Source organism: Protopterus annectens, chromosome 4.part0 (genome assembly GCF_019279795.1).
Source record: "Protopterus annectens isolate FY-2018-M chromosome 4.part0, PAN1.0, whole genome shotgun sequence".
NCBI lineage: Eukaryota > Metazoa > Chordata > Ceratodontiformes > Protopteridae > Protopterus > Protopterus annectens.
In genome coordinates this window covers 1,420,946,326-1,420,967,574 of record NC_056733.1, presented here as the reverse complement: position 1 = coordinate 1,420,967,574, position 21,249 = coordinate 1,420,946,326, and the positions used below count along the sequence as shown (strand labels likewise).

The 21,249-nt window shown below is 43.2% G+C and overlaps 1 protein-coding gene across 1 annotated transcript in view; it reads right to left on the bottom strand.

The window, feature by feature from the left end:
• LOC122799885 (cyclin-I-like) overlaps window positions 1–21,249 on the bottom strand; it is a 468,895-nt gene that overhangs the window by 226,447 nt on the left and 221,199 nt on the right. The window contains exon 3 of the mRNA XM_044069255.1: window positions 6,720–6,854. Coding sequence (XP_043925190.1) covers window positions 6,720–6,854 — 135 coding nt within the window. The remainder of the gene's footprint in view (window positions 1–6,719; window positions 6,855–21,249) is intronic.

The window sequence follows — 21,249 nt, the reverse complement described above, 5'->3', positions numbered from 1 at the left end:
GCATTTCGTGAACACTCTGGGCGCAGTAGATAAGCCAAAGGGCAATGCTGAGAATTGATAATGCTCTGATCCTGCAAGAAATCTGAGGTATCTTCTGCAATTTGGTCGTATGGGGACGTGCAGGTATGCCTCCTTGAGATCTAGAGTTACCAGCCAACACTCCTTGCCCAGCATGGGAAGAAGTTGCTGTAGGGTCAGCATTTTGAATTTTGGAACAATGATGAATGTGTTTAAAGCGGACAGGTCGAGAATAGGTCTCCAACTTTTCTCTTTTCTTGGTACTAGGAAGAGTCTGGAGTAAAATCCCTTGCCCTGTTCTGTAGGTGGTACCCTTTCCACAGCTCTCATCTTTGTTAATTGAGCTATTTGTTTTAGAGCTTCTGTCTTTTGATTTGGTGGTAGGTTTGGCATTCCTCTTTTTACTGGTAAGGTGTGGAAATGAAACCTGTAGCCTTGGTCTATAGTTTGCAGAATCCACTTGTCTCTTGTGATATAGTGCCAATTTTTTGAAAATAAGGCTAACTTTCCGCCTAAGGGTGCTGCTATTTGTTCCCTGGTAGGCGGTGTCAGAGCCAAGTCACTGTGATTGTCCTGTTGCAGTGGTAGTGGTTGTATCTGTGCCTCGTTGGTTATTGCCTTGCCACTGGCGTCCCCTGTAGGCACCTCCTCTGGATTGATTTCTGCCTCTGGAACGTCTATTCCTGCCTCTCTGAGATTTAGAGGAGTCTGGAAAGGACCAATTTTGGAAGGCCAGTTCCTGCTAAACCTTGGGGGCTGAACCTGTAAGAAATCTTTAACTGTTTGTACAGATTTTGCCTTCTCTTCCATTTTCTTCATTACTTGTTGGGCAGGAGAACCAAATAGACTGGCCTTATCCATAGGAGCATCTAATAGCTTTGTTTTAACATGATCCGGCAAGACCTGTTCTTTCAACTATGCATGCCTTCTTATAACTGTGCCAGTCATGGCTGATCTAAATGAAGCCTCCAGTGCATCATAGCCACATTTTAAAGAATGGTTACTAACCTGCTGAATGTTATTCACCATTTCTAAAAACATATTTATTATCTAAGGAATCATCAGAGGACAGTTTCTTAGTTAACTGATCAAGCATAAACTCTTGGTATTGGATCATATGAAACTGACAGTTCAAAGCTCTAGCTGAGAGAGTAGCACAGGTGTATACTTTTTTACCCCATCTCTCTAAGGACCTGGATTCCCTTTCAGAAGGGAGAGGGTTTTTCGCTGAGGTCGAAGCTACTGCCTTAGGCCCCTGGGAGATAGTCTCAGGATCTGCAAGAGGAGCCTTGTATAAGTGGTGATGAGTGTCCGGTACCCTGTAAAACCTATCGGGCTTGGCAGGGGCTGGAGGTAAAGTATCAGGAGCAGTGCAAGCATCATTAAATGCATCATCCACAACAGGAAGAACTGGAGGTATAGCTAAGGGCCTATGTTGCGGTAAGTGTAGAAAGGTCCTAAGCCTTTTTCTTGAGTGAGAAATCTTGTCCCTGCCATTGGAACTGCTCTCTCATGGCATGTAAGGTTTCCCCAAAGGAAAATTCCTCTGGTGGAGAGGCAGAAGGGACAGATTCTTCAGCATCGGAATCTTCATAAGTAGAAAAGGGAGCCTCTGGATGGTCTGTATTGTCTGTATCATCAGAAGAGTCATCTGAGGACACTGGCTCAGGGGGCTCTGCTCTAGGTCTCTTTTCTGGAGGTTGAGAGGCCCTCTCTGGGTGAGATTGGGATCCCCTAATTAAAGAGATGAGATCCTCTGCCAGAGTAAGCATTTGGGAACTGGAACTGGGCCTGTGAGAGGGGGGCTTAACAGGTACAGACTTAGCAGTTTTGGCTGCTTTAGCCCTGGCAAAGGCCTTTATAGACATGGCTGCAGGAGGCCTAGCAGCACCACGTGCTGGGGTAGAGACATCCAAAGGGATGGTGTCCGATAATTCTAGAGAAACCACATTAGTAGGCACAACTTCAGAGGCCGATTCAACTAGGGTAGCAGCGGCCTCGGTAGTAGTCATGGATTCGGCTGAAGATTGACCCGTTTGCTCGGTTTCGGCCGAAACCAAGACACTCGCGGTTTGCTTAACCGTGGTTTCGGCCGAAACCGCGGACCGCGAGTGTCGGTCCTTTTCTTTGCGTTTCTTAACAATTTGAGAAGTCGGAGGATCCGACGGCATAATGTACGCAAAATCTGAGCCGAAAAACTGTTCAGCAAACTCCGACCGACGCCTAAGCGTTCATCGGTTGAAGGAGGCACAGGCTAAACAGGCTGCTACGTCGTGGTCTGGGCCTAAACAAGGTAAGCAGTAAGAGTGGAAATCTTTATGAGGTATTTGTTTCCCACAAGTTAAACAGTTATTCACTTTTTCTGACATCGGCTGAGGCAAGAGAGTCCCCAACGGGGTACTTAACTTTTTAGAAGTCTTCGAAGTAGTATTCGGTAGTAGTAATCTCTGGATCTGACCGACCGGCACTTGCGAACAGCTTCTGCTTCGGGCGCCACGCGGCAAGAAAGACTGAGGAAAATGGCGTCGGCTGATGCCTTTATATCCGAAGACCAGCAGAGATGACGTCGGGTGAAGTGCGACACCAGCCGAGGCCAGACCCAGACTTTGGAATCCGGCCGACCGAAGGGCTGCCTGACGACAGGACAACCCATTTGTAAGGACTGCAGATGCATCCTTGAAGGACATCAGCCAAGAAGGACTCTGTCTCCCCCATGACCCTAGATTGGATTAAGAAAACAAAAAGATAATGAAGTGAACGAGTTTTGCCAGCATAAATAATTCAGGAAATTAACACAGAACACATTTTTGAAGTATGGCCTTTAGAATACATGAAAGCAGACTAGAACTACTTAGAATCAGAGTACAACAGTATGATTTAGAGTCTACAATAATCCTTTGAAAAATTAAATGAGACCCAGTGCATTCTTAATGTCTTATTTTTGCTATACCTACCTTATCCTCATCGGAATTATCCCATGAGTAATTATCTCATGTTCTATTATTCTGTAGTTGACTATGTAACTGCACATTCAGACCCTTATTAGTTCAACCATGGCTATTTTAAACAAGTCAGCACAACATTTCTTTTCAATGTACTATATTACTACTGAAAAACACAGATGTCACAAAAGAATTGTGCCTAGTGTAACATATCTCATTTGCATTCCTGACTATGCCAGACAATATGCAAGTAGATGCACTCATACACTGTACATGCAAATACAATTATGTATTAAAATGTATTTGATAACAAGACAGTTACACAAATTTCAAATGAACATGTACAGACCCAACCCTAGTCCAATCTGACATCTAAAACACCAAGAAACTAATTATTGAACAGACTGCAAGACAGGAAGAAAAAAATCTAAATGCAGTGACCACAGCAGAAGTAGAAAGAAAATACATCTGTGCAGCAGTAAAATCAACTGAGTTCAGATCTGTTTAGTATGCAGAGTATTGACACATAGTGAGCAAAATGGGTCTGTATTAGCCCTAGGCAGAGATATAACATCAACAGTTCTTAAAGCTGTAGTATTCCCTTTTGAAGGGAAATAAATCAAAAACTAGATAGTCGGTACTAACATTTGGAAATGCGCACCGATGAAATCTTTTAAAACTCTGAAAAGGGAAATGTGCATAGTGACCCTTGCTACACTGGCTCCCTTTCAGAAATCCAATGTTTAACATTTTAAAATACAATATATTGTCTTAAGGACAGTATTCATTTATGTTCCAATTACCCTTAATCCAATTCATGTTAGGGGGCGAGATGAAGCCTATCTTGGCAGCCAATGGGCACAAAGCAATGAAACTAATCCTGAATGGAGAGCTAGCCCATCACAGGACATGCACAGTCAGTCACATACAACTAAGGACATGGCAATTTACCTACAGCCCTCCTTTGGGATGTGGGAGGAAGCCATAGCATTTCATAAAAACCCACAGGGAAACAGAGAGTAAAAACACAGTCCACACAGAAGGCAACTCAGCGCTAAACGTAGAGATGCAAAATTAACTTGTTTTAATGTTACAAAGTCTGCCACACTAAACAGACTCCCAAAAACATACTGTGTGTGTGTGTGTGTGTGTGTGTGTGTGTGTGTGTGTGTGTGTGTGCATCTAGTATATGTATATATACTACCATTTCTTTGGGTTAGTCAAAGCAAAAATAAATGTATTTATTTGGCTATCTACCATTTGTTGACAGGGAAAAGTCCGGCTAGGACAGTGCCTATTTTCAGTGGAGGCCCAGGTAGAAAGGCTTCAGATATCTTTAGAATATGGGAGGAAACAGGAGTACCAGGAAACCCATGCAACCGCAGGGAGAAAATGCAGACTCTGCAAAGAAGGCACCCCAGACGAGACTCGAACTGGAGAATCTCTTGATGTGAGGCAACAACGTTAACCTCTGCACCACTGCATGTTATTCTCCTGTTAATTTGTGTGTGTGTGGGACCTGAAAGGCAACAATGTGGAGATGGTGGTTACTGATCACTAGGGTCTTGTCTCAGACCACAAAAACAGGAGAATAAGGCTGTTGTAAAACAATACAATACAAACTTGACCAGTGTCAGCAAATATCAGAATGAAATTTGGAACAGTTTAGAAACTATAATATATGAGGGAAATATAGCGTGGATACAAAGGGACTGCTGTCCCCAGCTCACGTGTGCAAGTACACCATGGCAGTATGGGTTCCCTAAGTTCATATTTCATAGGTGAAACAAGAAGTGCTCCTGCTAGATGTCGCCCAAATGAAGCTGATTTTAATATGCAGGTAATTCATTTGTCTGGTGTCACAACTTCTGTTCTTGACACCAGACAGGGTATTTTAGCTTAGCTAACACCCTATTTTCAGTAAGCCACTGATGCTGCTATTCCAGCTACAGGACTGGCAGATGGATAATCAAACCAGGTCATTTCTCAGGATCAGCAATAAATATTGCATGACTGTCAGCAAACCCAGAGGGCTTGTGAACTACCTGGTTTGCCAATTTGCAGTTTACTTTTATTTATTAACATTTATGTTGTGAAAAAGGTTCAGTTCATTCGCCAAATGTGTGAAAGTGATAGCATTTCCTGCAGGTAGTCGCAACATGTTACCAGCACCCACAAATCACCTCATGAAAAACTGAGACAATGGCCCCTGCCAGATTCAAGGCATCTGGCAATCTGCCATTTTCAGGCGTCAATGCAGTCATGCCATGTCAGGAAACTAATACTAGCTATTCATGACAGCATAGTATGATAAGACTAGGTAACAGCAAACTGCCAGATTCCTTGATCTGGAGCACCCACCAGCTTCAGTCACTAATTCAAGACAGGGACTGTTTCCTGAACCACAAGTGGCAACAAAGAGGAGTAAAGTGGTTAAGATACGTGTCTTATAGTTACACGATTATGAGTTCAGTCCTTTCATCAATTTACTTTCTCGGTGACAATTGTTTTTGGTTTTCTCAGAGTACTTTGCAATAATGCTGAAGTGGCCTTACACAGAGTATCAGAGTCTGGATCAGAAAACTAAGTGCATGACCTACCATGGTCTGGTCCCTTTTTGTTGTGATTTTAGTATATCCTAAAACTGCAATATATCTTAAGCTTACTGCACATATCAAAGAACTACCAGAGAAAAGAGGGGTCTAACACTTGGCCACTTGGATATCTTAAAACTGAAGTGCTTATCAAATTGGTAAATACAGACGTACACCAACAAGGGGAATATGGCTTCCCTCATTCTGCACAATGAAGCATTTTGATAACTCAATCTTTTTGATGTTACAATGTTAACTGAAACATTAGCACATCTCTATAATGGTAAAAAGACATCTCACCCCAATTTTGTCACCTGTGAATCAGAAAAAAATAAACTGATCTGAAGCTTCCTGCAATTTTTAGTTAAGCCTTTATAATGTCTACAAAGATTAGAAATTAAATTCTGTATGTTTTAGAACACGGTTAAAAGTAATTTCCTATAAGCAAGCTCTGCTAAGGGGAAAATGTAAATCTGGAGTTTGCTGTTGCAACTTCTTCATATTCCACTTCAAAGAATACTAGCTGATAAAAGGAGTCACTACAGAAACTATAAAAAGCAGCCAACAATTGCTGGTAAAACTGCATACTGCTTCTTCTAGATGTCACACAAATGGCAGGCCAGAGACTTTTCCCATCCCCTAGATGGGTGGCCAGATCCTGCATGCAACATAATTTATAGCTGATCTTGAATCGCCTGAGGGACTGTCAGTGCTTTATCCATCCTGCTCCACACTGGCTTCCTACTCAGAAACTGTATTATTTAACACCCCCCCCCCCGAATATTGGATCAAGACTTCAGGTAAGTTCAAATGAGAGCAAACCTTCTCATGAAGCTTGAGCCAGTCCTGGCTTACAAACCTATAATTTAGCATCTGTGTTCATGTACTCTAATTGAATGATAGAGTAGTTTTGTGTGAAGGTTAGTATCACCGGAACTTTTTCTAAAGTCTGGCTTGACGTAAAAAATCAATGCTTCAGGAAGACCAAAATACCAAGCACAGAACACTTTGTTCTGAAATGGAAAATGCATAACTACGATAGTACTAACTGTGACAATTCAAATGAACATTGCAGATGGATTGCTGCACAGAGCACTAGTTGGAGGGAAAAACAAACTAAAATAAAAAAAAAAAACGCTGAAGTAATGAATTAGTGGAAGAATACCTTTACAACTGCCAATAACCGGTTGAGGATGCTGACTGCTGCAGCAAAGGTTTCTGGGTTGAAATGGAACTGAATATTCAACCTTCCGAGCCACAAAACTGTTTCATCGTACTGAGATGGAGAGACATCAGTTTCCTAGTAAACAGAGAAATTCAGGAACAAGAATAAGTACACACTGTCACTGTAAACCCATGTGTGACTTCTAAATCTCAGCAAATAGTACCAAACAGGCCACCTCTGTTTAATTAAATGTTAAAAAAGCATTCAGTCATCACAAAGTACAGTTTTGTACCTACCATAAATGTAGATGTCCAATAGGAATGCATCTGCAGTCCTTACAAATGTGTAGTCCTGTCGTCAGGCAGCCCTTCGGTCGGCCGGATTCCAAAGTCTGGGTCTGGCTTCGGCTGGTGTCGCACTTCACCTGACGTCATCGCTGCAGTTTTTCGGGTATAAAGGCATCAGCCGACGCCATTTTCCTCAGTGTTTCTTGCCCCAGATGCCAGGCGCCCTCTTGGATGGCTAAATTTGGATAAATGCCAATGTTTCCAAATAGTAGAGAGCAAACACATAAAATAAGCATGTATGTACATATATACAAACAAATACACCATAATAGATCCCCCCCAAGCTAGCTGAAGGATGGCAAATACCCTAGGAGTACCACAGAGGGGAAGGTGGGTGGGTAATCCTGACTGCAGATGCATTCCTATCGGACATCTACATTTATGGTAGGTACAAAACTGTACTATGTCCTTCAAGGATGCATCTGCAGTCCTTACAAATGGGTAGAATACCATAGCTAAACTAGGGAGGAGAAAAAGGAGAGATTATGGTGTAGTTAGGATCCCTTGCAAAACAGCAGTGGCAAAACCTGCTCGGGATCTAGAGTATAAAGGTAAATTGTAATGCTTGGCAAATGTATGCACGGAGGTCCAAGTAGCAGCCTCTATAATGTCCTTGGTAGCCACTCCTCGTAAGAAAGCTGTGGTAGTGGCTGTAGCCCTTGTGGAGTGAGGCCTGATGTTCTCTGGAGTTTTCTTTCCATGGTAGGAGTAACAAAATCTAATGCAATTTCCTATCCATTTGGAGATAGTCTGTTTTGAAATTGGTTTTCCTTCCTTTCCTGTTGCATATGCTACCAGAAGCTGGTCAGTTTTTCTATTGGACTTGGTCCTGTCCAGGTAGTAGCGTAATTGTCTATGTACATCCAAGGTATGCAAGAGTCTTTCTCACCTGTTCTGTGGGTTGGGGAAGAATGTAGGTAGGTGGATAGCCTGATTTAAAGACACTCTGGATACCACCTTAGGCATAAATGTAGGATTTGTTCTCATGGACACTATCTTGATGGAAGATCAGGAAGGGTTGCACTGCCATTAATGCCTGTAGTTCAGAGACCCTTCTTGCTGAGGTGATTGCCAGCAGGAAAGCAGTCTTCCATGATAAGTATTGTAATTCTGCTGTTGCTGCTGGTTCGAAAGGGGGAAGTGTCAATTTTTCTAGCACAAAATTCAAGTCCCATGCTGGCAATGGTGGTTTCCTGAGAGGTTTTACATTTTTAATTCCTCTCAGAAACTGTCTGAGCAGAGGATGAGAGAAGACATGAGGATCCAAGCTGTATTCTGCTGAAATAGCTGATGCATGTATCTTGATGGAAGAATAGGACAGGCCTGTATGGAAGAGCTCTGCCAAGTACTCCAGGATGTTGGCTATGTTTACCAGTGCCACATCTTCTCCCTTTGCAGTACTCCAAATGAGATATCTTTTCCATTTTGCTGCATAATTCTTTCTTGTTGAAGGTCTACGAGCCTCAAGGATTATGTCTTTAACCCTTTGGGATAAATTTGGGTTAATTGCTCTTATGTAATGTTCCAGGCAGTTAGCTGCAGAGTTTTCAGGTTTGGATGCAGGATGCTGTAGTTGTTCTGTGTTAACAGTAATGGGATCAGGGGTAGTGTCCATATTTGTTCCCGAGACATGCTCCTCAGCAATGGGTACCAATGTTGTCTTGGCCAGTCTGGAGCTATCAGAATGATCCTTGGACATTCTTCTTTGATCTTCAAAAGCACCTTGTGCATCAAAGGAAGTGGTGGGAATGCGTATGCTATCAGGTTTTTCCAAGTGAAAGATAGGGAGTCCACCTTCCAAGCAAGTGGGTGGTACGTCCTTGTGCAGAATTTCTTTAGCTGGTGATTGAGTGGGGATGCAAATAGGTCTATTTGTGGTAATCCCCATTCTCTTGTGATGGCTTTGAAGATGTCCGGATGCAGCATCCATTCGTGGGCATCTGTAGTAGTTCTGCTTAATATGTCTGCTAGAATGTTTTCTTTTCCCGGTACATAAATTGATTGTAACTGAATGTTGTAGCTCAGAGCCACATCCCATAGGTCCAGTGCCAGCCGGCATAGAGGATATGAATGTGTGCCTCCCTGTTTGTTGATGTACCACATAACTGTGGTGTTGTCTGTCCTTATCATCAACTGACCTTCTTGGAGAAATGGTCTGAATGACTGGATTGCCAATTTTACTGCCAGCATTTCCTTTAGATTTATGTGCAGGAGCAGCTGGTCTTGAGTCCATAAGCCTTGCATGTACTTGCCCAGCATGTGTGCCCCCCAACTGAGGTCTGAGGCATCTGTCGTGATGGTTTGGCTTGGTTGACTGTTGCAGAAGGGCAATCCTGTGTTTGATTGACAGGCCTGAGCCCACCATAGGAACTCTTGCTTCAGGCATGGGATTATTGGAATTTTGGTTTCTAGGCTGTGCTTGTGTTGGGACCACAAATTCTTTAGGTACCACTGTAGCTTTCTCATATGCAGTCTGGCATGAGGGACCAGAATTATGCAGGATGCCATGAAGCCTAGGGCTTGTAGTACATTTCTTGCAGTTAGATGGTTCTGCTTTGTTAATGCCAAGAAGTAGAGAGGTAGTTGCCCTTTCTTTTCTGCAGTTAGGAATGCCATTTGTTTTGATGTGTCCAGCTCTGCACCCAGAAAGGTTATTCTTTGGGATGGAATCAGCCTTGACTTTTTTATATTGACTGTATATCCCAGGGCTTGCAGCAGGTAAATGACTCTTTGTAAGTCTTCTGTTAGCTTGCTTTTGTTGTCCGCTTGTATCAGGCAGTCGTCCAGGTAGGGATAAATTTGGATCCCCTGAGGTCTGCAATGAGCAATTACTGATGCCAGGCATTTCGTGAACACTCTGGGTGCAGTAGATAAGCCAAAGGGCAATGCTGAGAATTGATAATGCTCTGATCCTGCAAGAAATCTGAGGTATCTTCTGCAAATTGGTCGTATGGGGACGTGCAGGTATGCCTCCTTGAGATCTAGAGTTACCAGCCAAGACTCCTTGCCCAGCATGGGAAGAAGCTGCTGTAGGGTCAGCATTTTGAATTTTGGAACAATGAGGAATGTGTTTAAAGCGGACAGGTCGAGAATAAGCCTCCATTTGCTCTCTTTTCTTGGTACCAGGAAGAGTCTGGAGTAAAATCCCTTTCCTTGTTCCATAGATGGTACCTTTTCCACAGCTCTCATCCTTAATAATTGAGATATTTGCTTTAGAGCTTCTGCCCTTTGGGTAGGTGGTAGGTTTGGCATTCCTCTCTTTCCTGGTAGAGTATGGAAATGGAACCTGTAACCTTGGTCTATAGTTTGCAAAATCCATTTTTCCCTTGTGATGCAATGCCAGTTCTTCGAAAATATGGTTAGCTTTCCGCCTAAGGGTGCTTCCAGTTGTTCCCTGGTAGGCGGTGCAACAGCCAAGTCACTGTGATTGTGTTGTTGTAGTGGTGGTGGCTGCGTCCGTGCCTCGCTGGTTGTTACCTTGCCACTGGCGTCCCCTGTAGGCACCCTGGATTGGTTTCTGCCTCTTGAACGCCTATTCCTGCCTCTCTGTGTCTTAGAGGAGTCCGGAAAGGACCAATTGTTGGAGGGCCAGTTCCTGCTAAACCTTGGAGGTTGAACCTGTAAGAAATCTTTCACCGTTTGTACAGATTTCGCCTTCTCTTCCATCTTTTTTAGTACCTGCTGTGCAGGGGAACCAAATAAATTGACCTTGTCCATGGGTGCATCCAAAAGCTTTGATTTGACATGGTCTGGTAATGCCTGCTCTTTCAACCATGCATGTCTCCTGATAACTGTGCCAGTCATGGCTGACCTAAAGGAAGCCTCCAGTGCATCATAGCCACATTTGAAGGAATGGTTACTAACCTGCTGTATGTTATGTACCATTTCCTGAACATATTTTTTATCTAAAGATTCTTCAGAGGACAGCTTTTTAGTTAACTGGTCAAGCATAAACTCTTGATACTGAATCATATGAAATTGGCAGTTCAAAGCCCTAGCTGACAAAGTAGCAGAGGTGTAAACTTTTTTACCCCATCTCTCTAAGGACCTGGATTCCCTTTCAGAGGGGAAGGGGTTTTTAGTAGATGTAGATGCTACAGCTTTAGGGCCCTGGGAGATAGTCTCTGGATCTGCAAAAGGAGCCTTGTATAAATGGTGATGAGTGTCCGGGACCCTGTAGAACCTATCGGGCTTAGCAGGGGCCGGAGGTAATGAATCAGGAGCAGTGCAAGCATCATTAAATGCATCATCTACAACAGAAAGAACTGGAGGTATAGCTAAAGGCCTATGTTGTGGCAAATGTAGAAAGGTTCTAAGCCTTTTTCTGGAGTCTGAGAAATCTTGGCCCTGCCACTGAAATTGTTCCCTCATAGCATGTAAGGATTCCCCAAAGGAAAATTCCTCAGGTGGAGAGGCTGAAGGAATGGACTCTTCAGCATCAGAGTCTTCGTAGGGGGAATAAGGAGCCTCAGGAGGGTCTGTATGTTCTGAGTCATCAGAGGAATCATCTGTGGATACTGGCTCAGGGGGCTCTGCTCTAGGCCTCTTCTCTGGAGGTGGATGAGAGGTCCTGTCTGGATGAGGCTGTGATCCACGAATTAAAGAAATGAGATCCTCAGCCAAAGAAAGCATATGGGAACTGGTGCTGGGCCTGTGAGAGGGGGGTTTGGCAGGCACCGTTTTTGAAGCTTTGGCTGCTTTATCCCTGGCAAAGGCCTTAATCGACATGGCTGCAGGAGGCCTAGCAGCTTCACGTGCAGGGGTTGAAATATCCAAGGGAATAGTGTCTGATAATTCCTGAGAAACCGCAACAGAAGGTTGGATTTCAGAAGCCGATTCTACCAGGTTAGAAGAGGCCTCGGTAGAAGGCATGGTTTCGGCTGAAGAAAGAACCGCTTGCTCGGTTTCGGCCGAAACAGAGACACTCGCGGTTTCGGCCGCGAGTGTCGGTCCTTTTCTTTGCAGTTTTTGGTAATTTGTGTAGTCGGAGGATCCGACGGCATAATATAGGCAAAATCTGAGCCGAAAAACTGCTCAGCAAACTCCGAACGACGTCTAAGCGTCCGTCGGTTAAAAGAAGCACAAGCTAGACAAGCTGCTACGTCGTGGTCTGGGCCTAAACAAGGTAAGCAGCACAAGCTAGACAAGCTGCTATGTCGTGGTCTGGGCCTAAACAAGGTAAGCAGTAGGAGTGGAAATCTTTATGAGGTATTTGTTTCCCACAAGTTAAACAGTTATTCACTTTTTCTGACATCGGCTGAGGCAAGAAAGAGTCCCCAACGGGGTACTTAGCTTTTTAGAAGTCTTCAAGTCGTATTCGGTATAGTAATCTCTGGATCTGACCGACCGGCACTTGCGAACAGCTTCTGCTTCGGGCGCCACACGGCAAGAAAGACTGAGGAAAATGGCGTCGGCTGATGCCTTTATACCCGAAAAACTGCAGCGATGACGTCGGGTGAAGTGCGACACCAGCCGAAGCCAGACCCAGACTTTGGAATCCGGCCGACCGAAGGGCTGCCTGACGACAGGACTACCCATTTGTAAGGACTGCAGATGCATCCTTGAAGGACATCGTCAAACTCTATTAGTGCACACTAAGCAGTTTCCATATGTGCAAAGCAATGTTTACTGTGGTACATACAAAGCAGCAAGTGTAATTAAACAGACATGTACAGACATTCAGTATCTACAGAGTCAAGAATTTTCTACCACTAGGTTCAGATGCTGGAGGTAGCATTAGAATATAAAAATGCTTAAAGTCAACACGAGTTTTTAAAGCTTTTAAATGTGCACCGATATAGAGATCTAATTCAGCCATCTGACTAGATAAACAGTGTCTAATTAGTTGTGATAGAATGCAAGAATCACTATTAAAAAAAATTTTTTTTTTTACCAAGCAAGAAAATAAACTGAACTTCATGTAATTACAACGGCAATGCAAAGTTCATAGCACTACACATTTTAAAAATGTAACATAGCTGCACTGCATGACTACACTGACCCCAGTGATAGTTTTAAAACAGTACAACATGACATATTTATGCCTGGCTTCATGCCACAGTGGGACAGGACCCTTACTGTGACCCAGGTGAGAAGAGCTCATTTAGCAGCTCCAGCATTGGATGAATCAAGCTGGGAGGGAGAAGAGTGAAGGGGTGTGGATTGTTTGCTTTTCCTAGGGGGTGAGAAGAGCTGCATACACTCATGGCACACTGGGCAGGTGCAATTTCCTTGGTGGAGATTGGGGAAACTATCTTCTGGGGGGGGGGGGGGTTAGGAGCTGCTGCTTGAAGGCAACATTCACTGGAAAGGTGAAGGTTATGTCCTTGGGGGATGCCCCATTACATAAATGATAACCCCTTTCAGCTGACTTTTGCCCTCAAGTCAAGAGGGAATGGGAAATAAATGGCTCAAATGGCTGAAGACTGGCAGGCAGTGAGGGGCAAATAAGCAAGAATCACTGCAAGTTTTAAAATTCCCAATTACATCTAGGACCAGTTTGGCACTGCAGCACATCTACAAATTGTGTCATAAGATTGAAGACCCCCCACCCAAAAAAAAAAAAATAATGCAACACACACTCTCACAAGTCTCATCATATGTACTTTCTTAACACAAATGATGCCCAATACAATATTAACTATGCCTGTATATAGCACTTTGTATATTTTCTACTGTCTTCAACTGTGTTTATCATATATATTGTACTCAAATCTTTATTAGATATGCTTATTTATGTGCAGCTTTTCTCCCCAGCCCTAGGCTGAAAAAGGACTTTGTGTCCAGTCAGACATTCCTGGTAAAAAAATATAAAATAAAAATAAAATATATATTTTACATACATATATCTATCTATATATATATATATATCTATATATATATATATATATATATATATATATATATATATATATATAAAACCAACTTCCAACACAGAAAAATAAAATCCCAAGTTAAATCACAACTGTTGAGGGCTACAAAAATATTTAAATTTGCTTGCAAATGAAGGCAGAATACCAATTGCACAACTGGGAAAGGAGTACCCCTTGACCAGCTAGAACAGTCTACATTTAACCGCCTCTACCTCTAAAAAGAATCGGTCATATTTGCGAGTTCAAGTACATAGGCAGTGAGACTTCATAGTGAACATCTGGTTGGAGATACATGGGTGAAGTTGCATTCAGCTGCAGAGAAAGATGGTTGTTGTAAATTTCCTGTGGGCAAAAAGAAGAATGTAGTGCCATGCTCACTGGTTTAATAACCAAGTGCATGGGGGGAAAATAATGTCCACGATTCGCCAAGGCAACACGAGACACCAGGCAGTACAGCATGAGACACCTGGCAGTACAGCAAGTATCAGCAGCAGGCTGGCCAGTGGTCATTTCAGTGGCAGTAAAATGCAGTGCATAATGGGCAGGTGTGTGTGTGTCAGTGAGTGTGTGTCTGTGTCCTACTATTCCCTTCAGAATGTCTGGAGAACATTACCCAAAATGCATACTTTAGCATAAATGTAACAATAGCATGCAGGATTTCCTCCGTGATGAAGCACACTTCTGCATGTTGTAGTTATATAAGCATGTACTGTGCACGGAGCACAACACTCATTACTTCTTCTGCCCCCATGTACTTGGTTATTAAAGCTGTGGGCATGGCAGTGTGTGTGCTCTTTGCCCACAGGAAACTCACAACAGCCATATTTCTCTGTAGCCGAATGTCACTTCAGCCATCTGTCCCCAACCAAATGTACCACAGGGAAACGTCTTGCTGCCCAGGTTCCTGAACCCAATATTTTCAGATTCATCACTCTTACCACTAAGAAAAAGAACATCACTGCCAAATGTTAGCCAAAGATAAATGGCTCCAAATACCACAAAGAACCCCACTTTCTAATTTATGAACTTCTGAATCTTGAATTTTTCAATTTGTTTGCCAAATGTACCACCTCAAAGACTTCAGACTACAATGTGAGATATTTTCCTTCCTCTATCCTCTCCCTGAAAACAATCAAAGCTAGATTACATCAGAGAGACCACAGCTTTTCAGTGATGCCTCCTTAATGCTGGGAATCGGCTACTACACTAAATTTAAATCTAATGTAAAAAAAAAAAAAATTACTTGCAAAAGATTCCACTACCAAGATATTACTCGGTAAAATCCCTCTGCTTCTCCTTTTCGCACTCCCTCCATAACAAACTTACTGCGTAAAACTTCAGCTCTGCCTGGTAAATCCTTCCAGTTAGTTGAAAACACGCATGTACTTGTTTTTCACCCTCCTCACCCCCTCTCCCACCTTATCTCCTACATTCCCTTTTTTCTTATTTCCCTTTGTGCACACAATAACACTGCAAATAATTGCTCTGACACTGTCCAATTCTTGTATCCAGGATAAAATGGTAGTGTGTATTTAGACTGCATGCCAGCCTACTGACGAATACCTGTTTCATATTTAAACATTGCTGTGTACCATTAGGGTAATTAACATGCCAGCCTAACTTGTGCATTCAGATGTATACTCCGATATTTAACCAAGCTGTCTGAGGCCACTTTTCATTTTTATTTTCTGTGTACTTCTGGACTGAGCCTGAAAACAGTCTAGGTGGAACAGCATTCTATTTGGTTAACAAAACGTATATAAATAAATAAAAAATAACCATCTGCCAAAAATGCCACTAAGGTTTACCTACTTGGGCTTGGGTCAGATAGCGATTACTACTTCATTAACAAAAAAGTACAGTTATGTACACTTACCATAAATGTAGATGTTAGAGTGTATTCACTGTTGCAGTCATTACATTTGGCTAATCTGCTGACAGGTTGCCCTCAGTCGGCCTGATTAACAAAGTCTTGGGTCCTGCGTTGGTTACTGTCCCTTCTTCCATGATGTCAGGTCGTCAGGGGGTATAAAACATGCAGCCGACGCCATTACATCAGTTTTTCTTGACCCAGACGTCAGGTGCCCCCCAAATGGTGAGCAAAATATATAAATATATGTAGAATGAAAAACACAAAACATATACCTCCAAACAAAAGCAAATACACCAAAAAGGCTTTTAAAGATAGCAACAGAAATGAGAGGCATAATTAGAGAAAAAACAGGGGGATGGAGGGAGGGTAACCAGGACTGCAACAGTGAATACACTCGAACATCTACATTTATGGTAAGTGTACACAACTGTACTATGTTCTTAGCGTTTCACTGTTGCAGTCATTACATTTGGGTAGAATCCCAAAGCTATGGTTGGGAGGATGGATTTGTACAGCATTAGGAGCAGCTATAAGGCCCTGCAGGACAGCAGTGGCAAAGCCTGCTCTGGATTTAGAGAAGAGAGGTAAATGGTAATGTTTGGTGAACGTAGGAACTGAGCTCCAGGTAGCAGCTTCTACAATGTCTCTGGTAGGAACCCCTCTGAGAAAGGCAGAAACAAATATAATGGCTTATCCATTTGGAAATAGTCTGCTTTGAAATAGCCTTTCCCTCTGTCCCTGCAGCAAATGCCACCAGTAATTTTTCAGATTTTCTTAGAGATTTTGTCCAAAGTAGAATCTTAGTTGCCTGTGTACATCCAATGAATGCAGAATCCGCTCACCCTTGTTCTGTAGATTTGGGAAGAAAGTTGGCAGATGAATGGTCTGATTAAGGGCCAAAGTAGATACCGCTTTAGGCATAAAGGATGGATTGGTCCTGAGAGCCATCCTGTCCGGGTAAAAAATAATGAAAGGCTCCACTGCCATAAGAGCCTGTAGTTCTGAAATCCTTCTAGCTGAAGTGACTGCTAAAAGCAAAGCTGTTTTCCAAGAGAGAAATTTTAGGTCTGCAGTAGCAGCTAGCTCAAAAGGAGGTAGAGTGAGTTTTTCCAAAACAAAATTGAGGTCCCATGCAGGAGTTGGTACTCTCCTGGGAGGTCTTAAATTTTTGGCCCCTCTGAGGTACTGCTTTAACAGAGGATGAGAAAAGAGGGGAGGCTCTGTGTTGTAATGAGCTGAAATGGCAGAGGCATGGATTGTTATGGAATAAAAAGATAGGCCCTTGTGAAGCATCTCAGTTAAGTATTGCAGAATCTGAGGAATATTGGGCACTGCTGTGCTTATTCCTTGTGCTTGGTTCCAGGCACAGAATCTTTTCCATTTGTCAGCATAAGATTTTATAGTACTAGGCCTTCTAGCCTCCAAAATGACATCCATCACAGGTTTGCTGAGGGATGCAACTGGTGAAATTAGCTGATTAGCCATGCCGCAAGATTCAGAGTTTGGAGTTGAGTGTGCAGAATTTGATAGTTCTGCTGAGACAGTAGGTAAGGTGTCTGAGGCAGGTACCACGGAGGAAAGTGCGACATATTGCGTAGGAGCGGGTACCAGTGTTGGCGAGGTCAGTCTGGAGCAATCAGAATAATTTTTGGTTTTTCCTGTCTGACTTTTAGTAAGACCTTGGAGAGCAGAGGCAGAGGGGGGAAAGGCATAGACTGATAGAGCATCCACTTTCCAAGCTTTTTTTGTGATGAATTCTTGTGCAGAATTTGTCCAACTGATAGTTTTGGAGTTTTGGGGTGAGGCAAAAAGATCTATGTCTGGGCTCCCCCATTTGTGTGTCAACATGCTGAAGGATTTGTGGATCCAGTTTCCATTCGTCTGGGTCGATAAGATTTCTGCTTAGTTAGTCTGCCGGAGTATTTTGCTTTCCTGGCAGGAATTGAGCTTGTAGATGTATTTGATAAGTCAAGGCAGTGTTCCACAATGCCATGGCTAGTCTGCAAAGGTGGTACGAATGGGTACCCCCCTGCTTGTTTATGTACCATATGATTGTGGTGTTGTCTGTCTATCAGTAGTTGTCCTGGATGAAGATAGTCCTTGAAGGCTGTCAGAGCATTCTGTACAGCTAGCATCTCTTTCTGACTGATATGTAGGTGCATTTGATTTGGGTTCCATTGGCCCTGAATGTATCTCCCTACCAGATGCGCCCCCCCCCCCCCAAGCATAACCTGATGCGTCTGTAGTCAGGGTTTGGGTGGCAGGGGGTGGAATGAATGACAGTCCCTTGTTTTGGTGGCAGAACTCTGCCCACCATAGGAACTCTAGCTGCAGGCAAGGAATGATAGGAATCATTGTTTCCAGGCTGTGACAATGTTGACTCCATAAGCTTTTTAGGTACCATTGAAGTTTCCTCATATGCAGTCTTGCATATGGAATTAGAAGAATGCAGGAGGCCATGAACCCAAAGGCCTTCAGAATTTGTCTTGCAGATAGCTGGGTTTTTGTGGCCACCTGTTTGAAGTAAGTCATCAATTGTATTTGTTTTTCTGGTGTAAAATAAGTCATCTGGGCAGTTGTATTCAAGCTTGCACCCAGGAATGTAATTATTTGAGAGGTTACCAGTTGTGATTTCTTTTCATTTATGGTGTACCCTAGACAGGTTAGAAGTCTTTTTACAAACGCCAGATGTTTTAGAACAGTGTCCTTGTTTTCTGCCAGAATTAGACAATCGTCCAGGTATGGATAAATTTGAATATTTCTTTGCCTGCAAAATGCAATTACTGGTGCCAGGCACTTTGTGAAGACCCTGGGCGGAGTAGATAAGCCAAAGGGCAGTGCAGAGAAAGTACAGTTGTGTATCTACCATAAATGTAGATGTTAGAGTGTATTCACTGTTGCAGTCATTACAATTGGGTTATCTTGCTGGCAGGCTACCCGCAGTCGGCCTGAGTTCCAAAGTCTAGGTCCGGTGTCGGTTGCTGTCGCCTCCTCCCCGACGTCAGGGGCATAAAAGATGCAGCCGACGCCATTTCTTGCCCCAGATGTCAGGTGCCCCTAAAATGGTAGGCTAAATAATGCCAATAAGCATGCATGCACAAAAAACAACTTTTCCTTCATCTACAAGCAAATACACCACATAGGTTGTATAGAATAGAGAAGTACAGACAAGTCCCAGCAAGGAAAAGGGGGATGGTGGGTGGGTAACCTAGACTGCAACAGTGAATACACTCTTAACATCTACATTTATGGTAGGAACATAAATGTACTATGTTCGTGTTTCACTGTTGCAGTCATTACAATTGGGTTGAATCCCAACGCTGAGGTTGGGAGGCTGGTGCTAAACAGGATTAGGAGAAGCTATCAGGCCCTGCAGAACTGCAGTGGCAAAGCCTGCTCTGGATTTAGAGTAGAGAGGTAAGTGATGGTGCTTTGTAAAAGTATGCACTGATCTCCAAGTTGCAGCCTCTAAGATGTCTTTAGTTGGTACTCCTCTGAGGAAGGCTGCTGAAGTGGCTGCTGCTCTGGTTGAATGTGGCCTAATGCCCTTAGGCACTGATTTGCCATGCTGTGAATAGCAGAAACGAATGCAGTGGCCTATCCACTTTGAAATAGGCTTTCCTTGTGATCCTGCAGCATATGCCACTAGAAATTGCTCAGTCTTTCTGAAAGCTTTGGTTCTGTCCAAGTAGAAGCGTAGCTGCCCGTGAATGTCCAAAGAATGCAGAAGTCTCTCACCCTTATTCTGTGGGTTTGGGTAAAAGGCAGGCAAATGAATTTTTGGTTAAGGGCCACAATGGACACTACCTTAGGCATAAATGTAGGATTTGTCCTCAGAGAAACCCTGTCAGAATGGAAAATGATAAAAGGTTCCACAGCCATGAGTGCCTGTAACTCTGAAACTCATCTAGTGGAGGTTATTGCTAGAAGCAGAGCTGTTTTCCAGGATAAGAATTTTATAACAGCTACAAAGGCTGGCGCAAACGGAGGCAGTGTGAGTTTTTCCAAGACATAGTTGAGGTCCCATGCAGGTATTCGTGCTCCTCTTGGGGGTCTTATGTTTTTGGCCCCTCTAGAGGTACTGCCTTGGCAATGGATGTGAAAAAATAGGTGGTTCTGTATTGTAATGAGCTGAAATGGCACAGGCATGAATTTTAATTGATGAAAAGGAAAAGGCTTTATCCAGCATCTCAGTTAAGTATTGCAAAATCTGAGGAATATTCGGAAAGTACAGTTTTGTACCTACCATAAATGTAGATGTTCGAGTGTTCACCCTGCTGCAGTCATCACACTTGGGTTATCCTGCCGTCAGGCGGTCCCACAGTCGGCCCGAATTCCAAAGTCTTGGTCCGGCGTCGGTTGCTGTCCCTTCTTCCCTGACGTCAGTGCGCCAGGGGTATATAAGAGGCATCAGACGCCATTTTCTTCAGTTTTTCTTGCCCCAGATGTCAGGTGCCCCCAAATGGTAGGCAATATATATATATATATATATATATATATATATATATATATATATATATATATACACATACATACACATACATATACATATATACATATACACACACACACACACACACACACACACACACACACACACACACACACACACACACACACACACACACACACACACACGGCTATATAAAAATAAAACAAAACCCTGAGATACAAGCAAATACACCACAGAGGTAGTATAGGATAAAGTGGTAGAGATAAGTTCAGCTAGTTCAGAGGGGATGGAAGGAGGGTATAACCTGGACTGCAGCAGGGTGAACACTCGAACATCTACATTTATGGTAGGTACAAAACTGTACTATGTTCATCGTGTTACCCTGCTGCAGTCATCACACTTGGGTTGAATCCCAAAGCTAAGGGGGGGAGGTGGAGTCAAACAGGGTTAGAAGAAGCTACTAGGCCCTGCAAAACCACAGTGGCAAAACCAGCTCTAGTCAGAGTAAAGAGGTAAGTGATAGTGTTTGGTGAAGGTGTGCACTGAACTCCAAGTAGCAGCTTCCAGAATATCCTTGGTTGGCACTCCCCTGAGAAAGGCTGCTGATGTAGCTGTAACCCTGGTGGAGTGGGACCTAATGTTAGCAGGTACTGGTTTCCCATGATGTGTGTAGCAGAAACGTATGCAATGTCTTATCCATTTAGAAATGGTCCGTTTGAGATAGCTTCTCCTTCTGATCCTGTAGCATAGGCTACAAAGAGCTGGTCAGTTTTTCTGAAAGTCTTAGTTTTATCCAAGTAGTAACGTAATTGCCTGTGAATGTCCAAAGAGTGCAGGAGTCTTTCTCCTTTGTTCTGGGGATTTGGGAAGAAGGTGGGCAAGTGAATGGTTTGTTTTAGGGCCATACTGGATACCACCTTTGGCATAAAGGAAGGATTAGTTCGTAGAGAAACTCTGTCTTGATGGAAAAATGACGAAAGGTTCC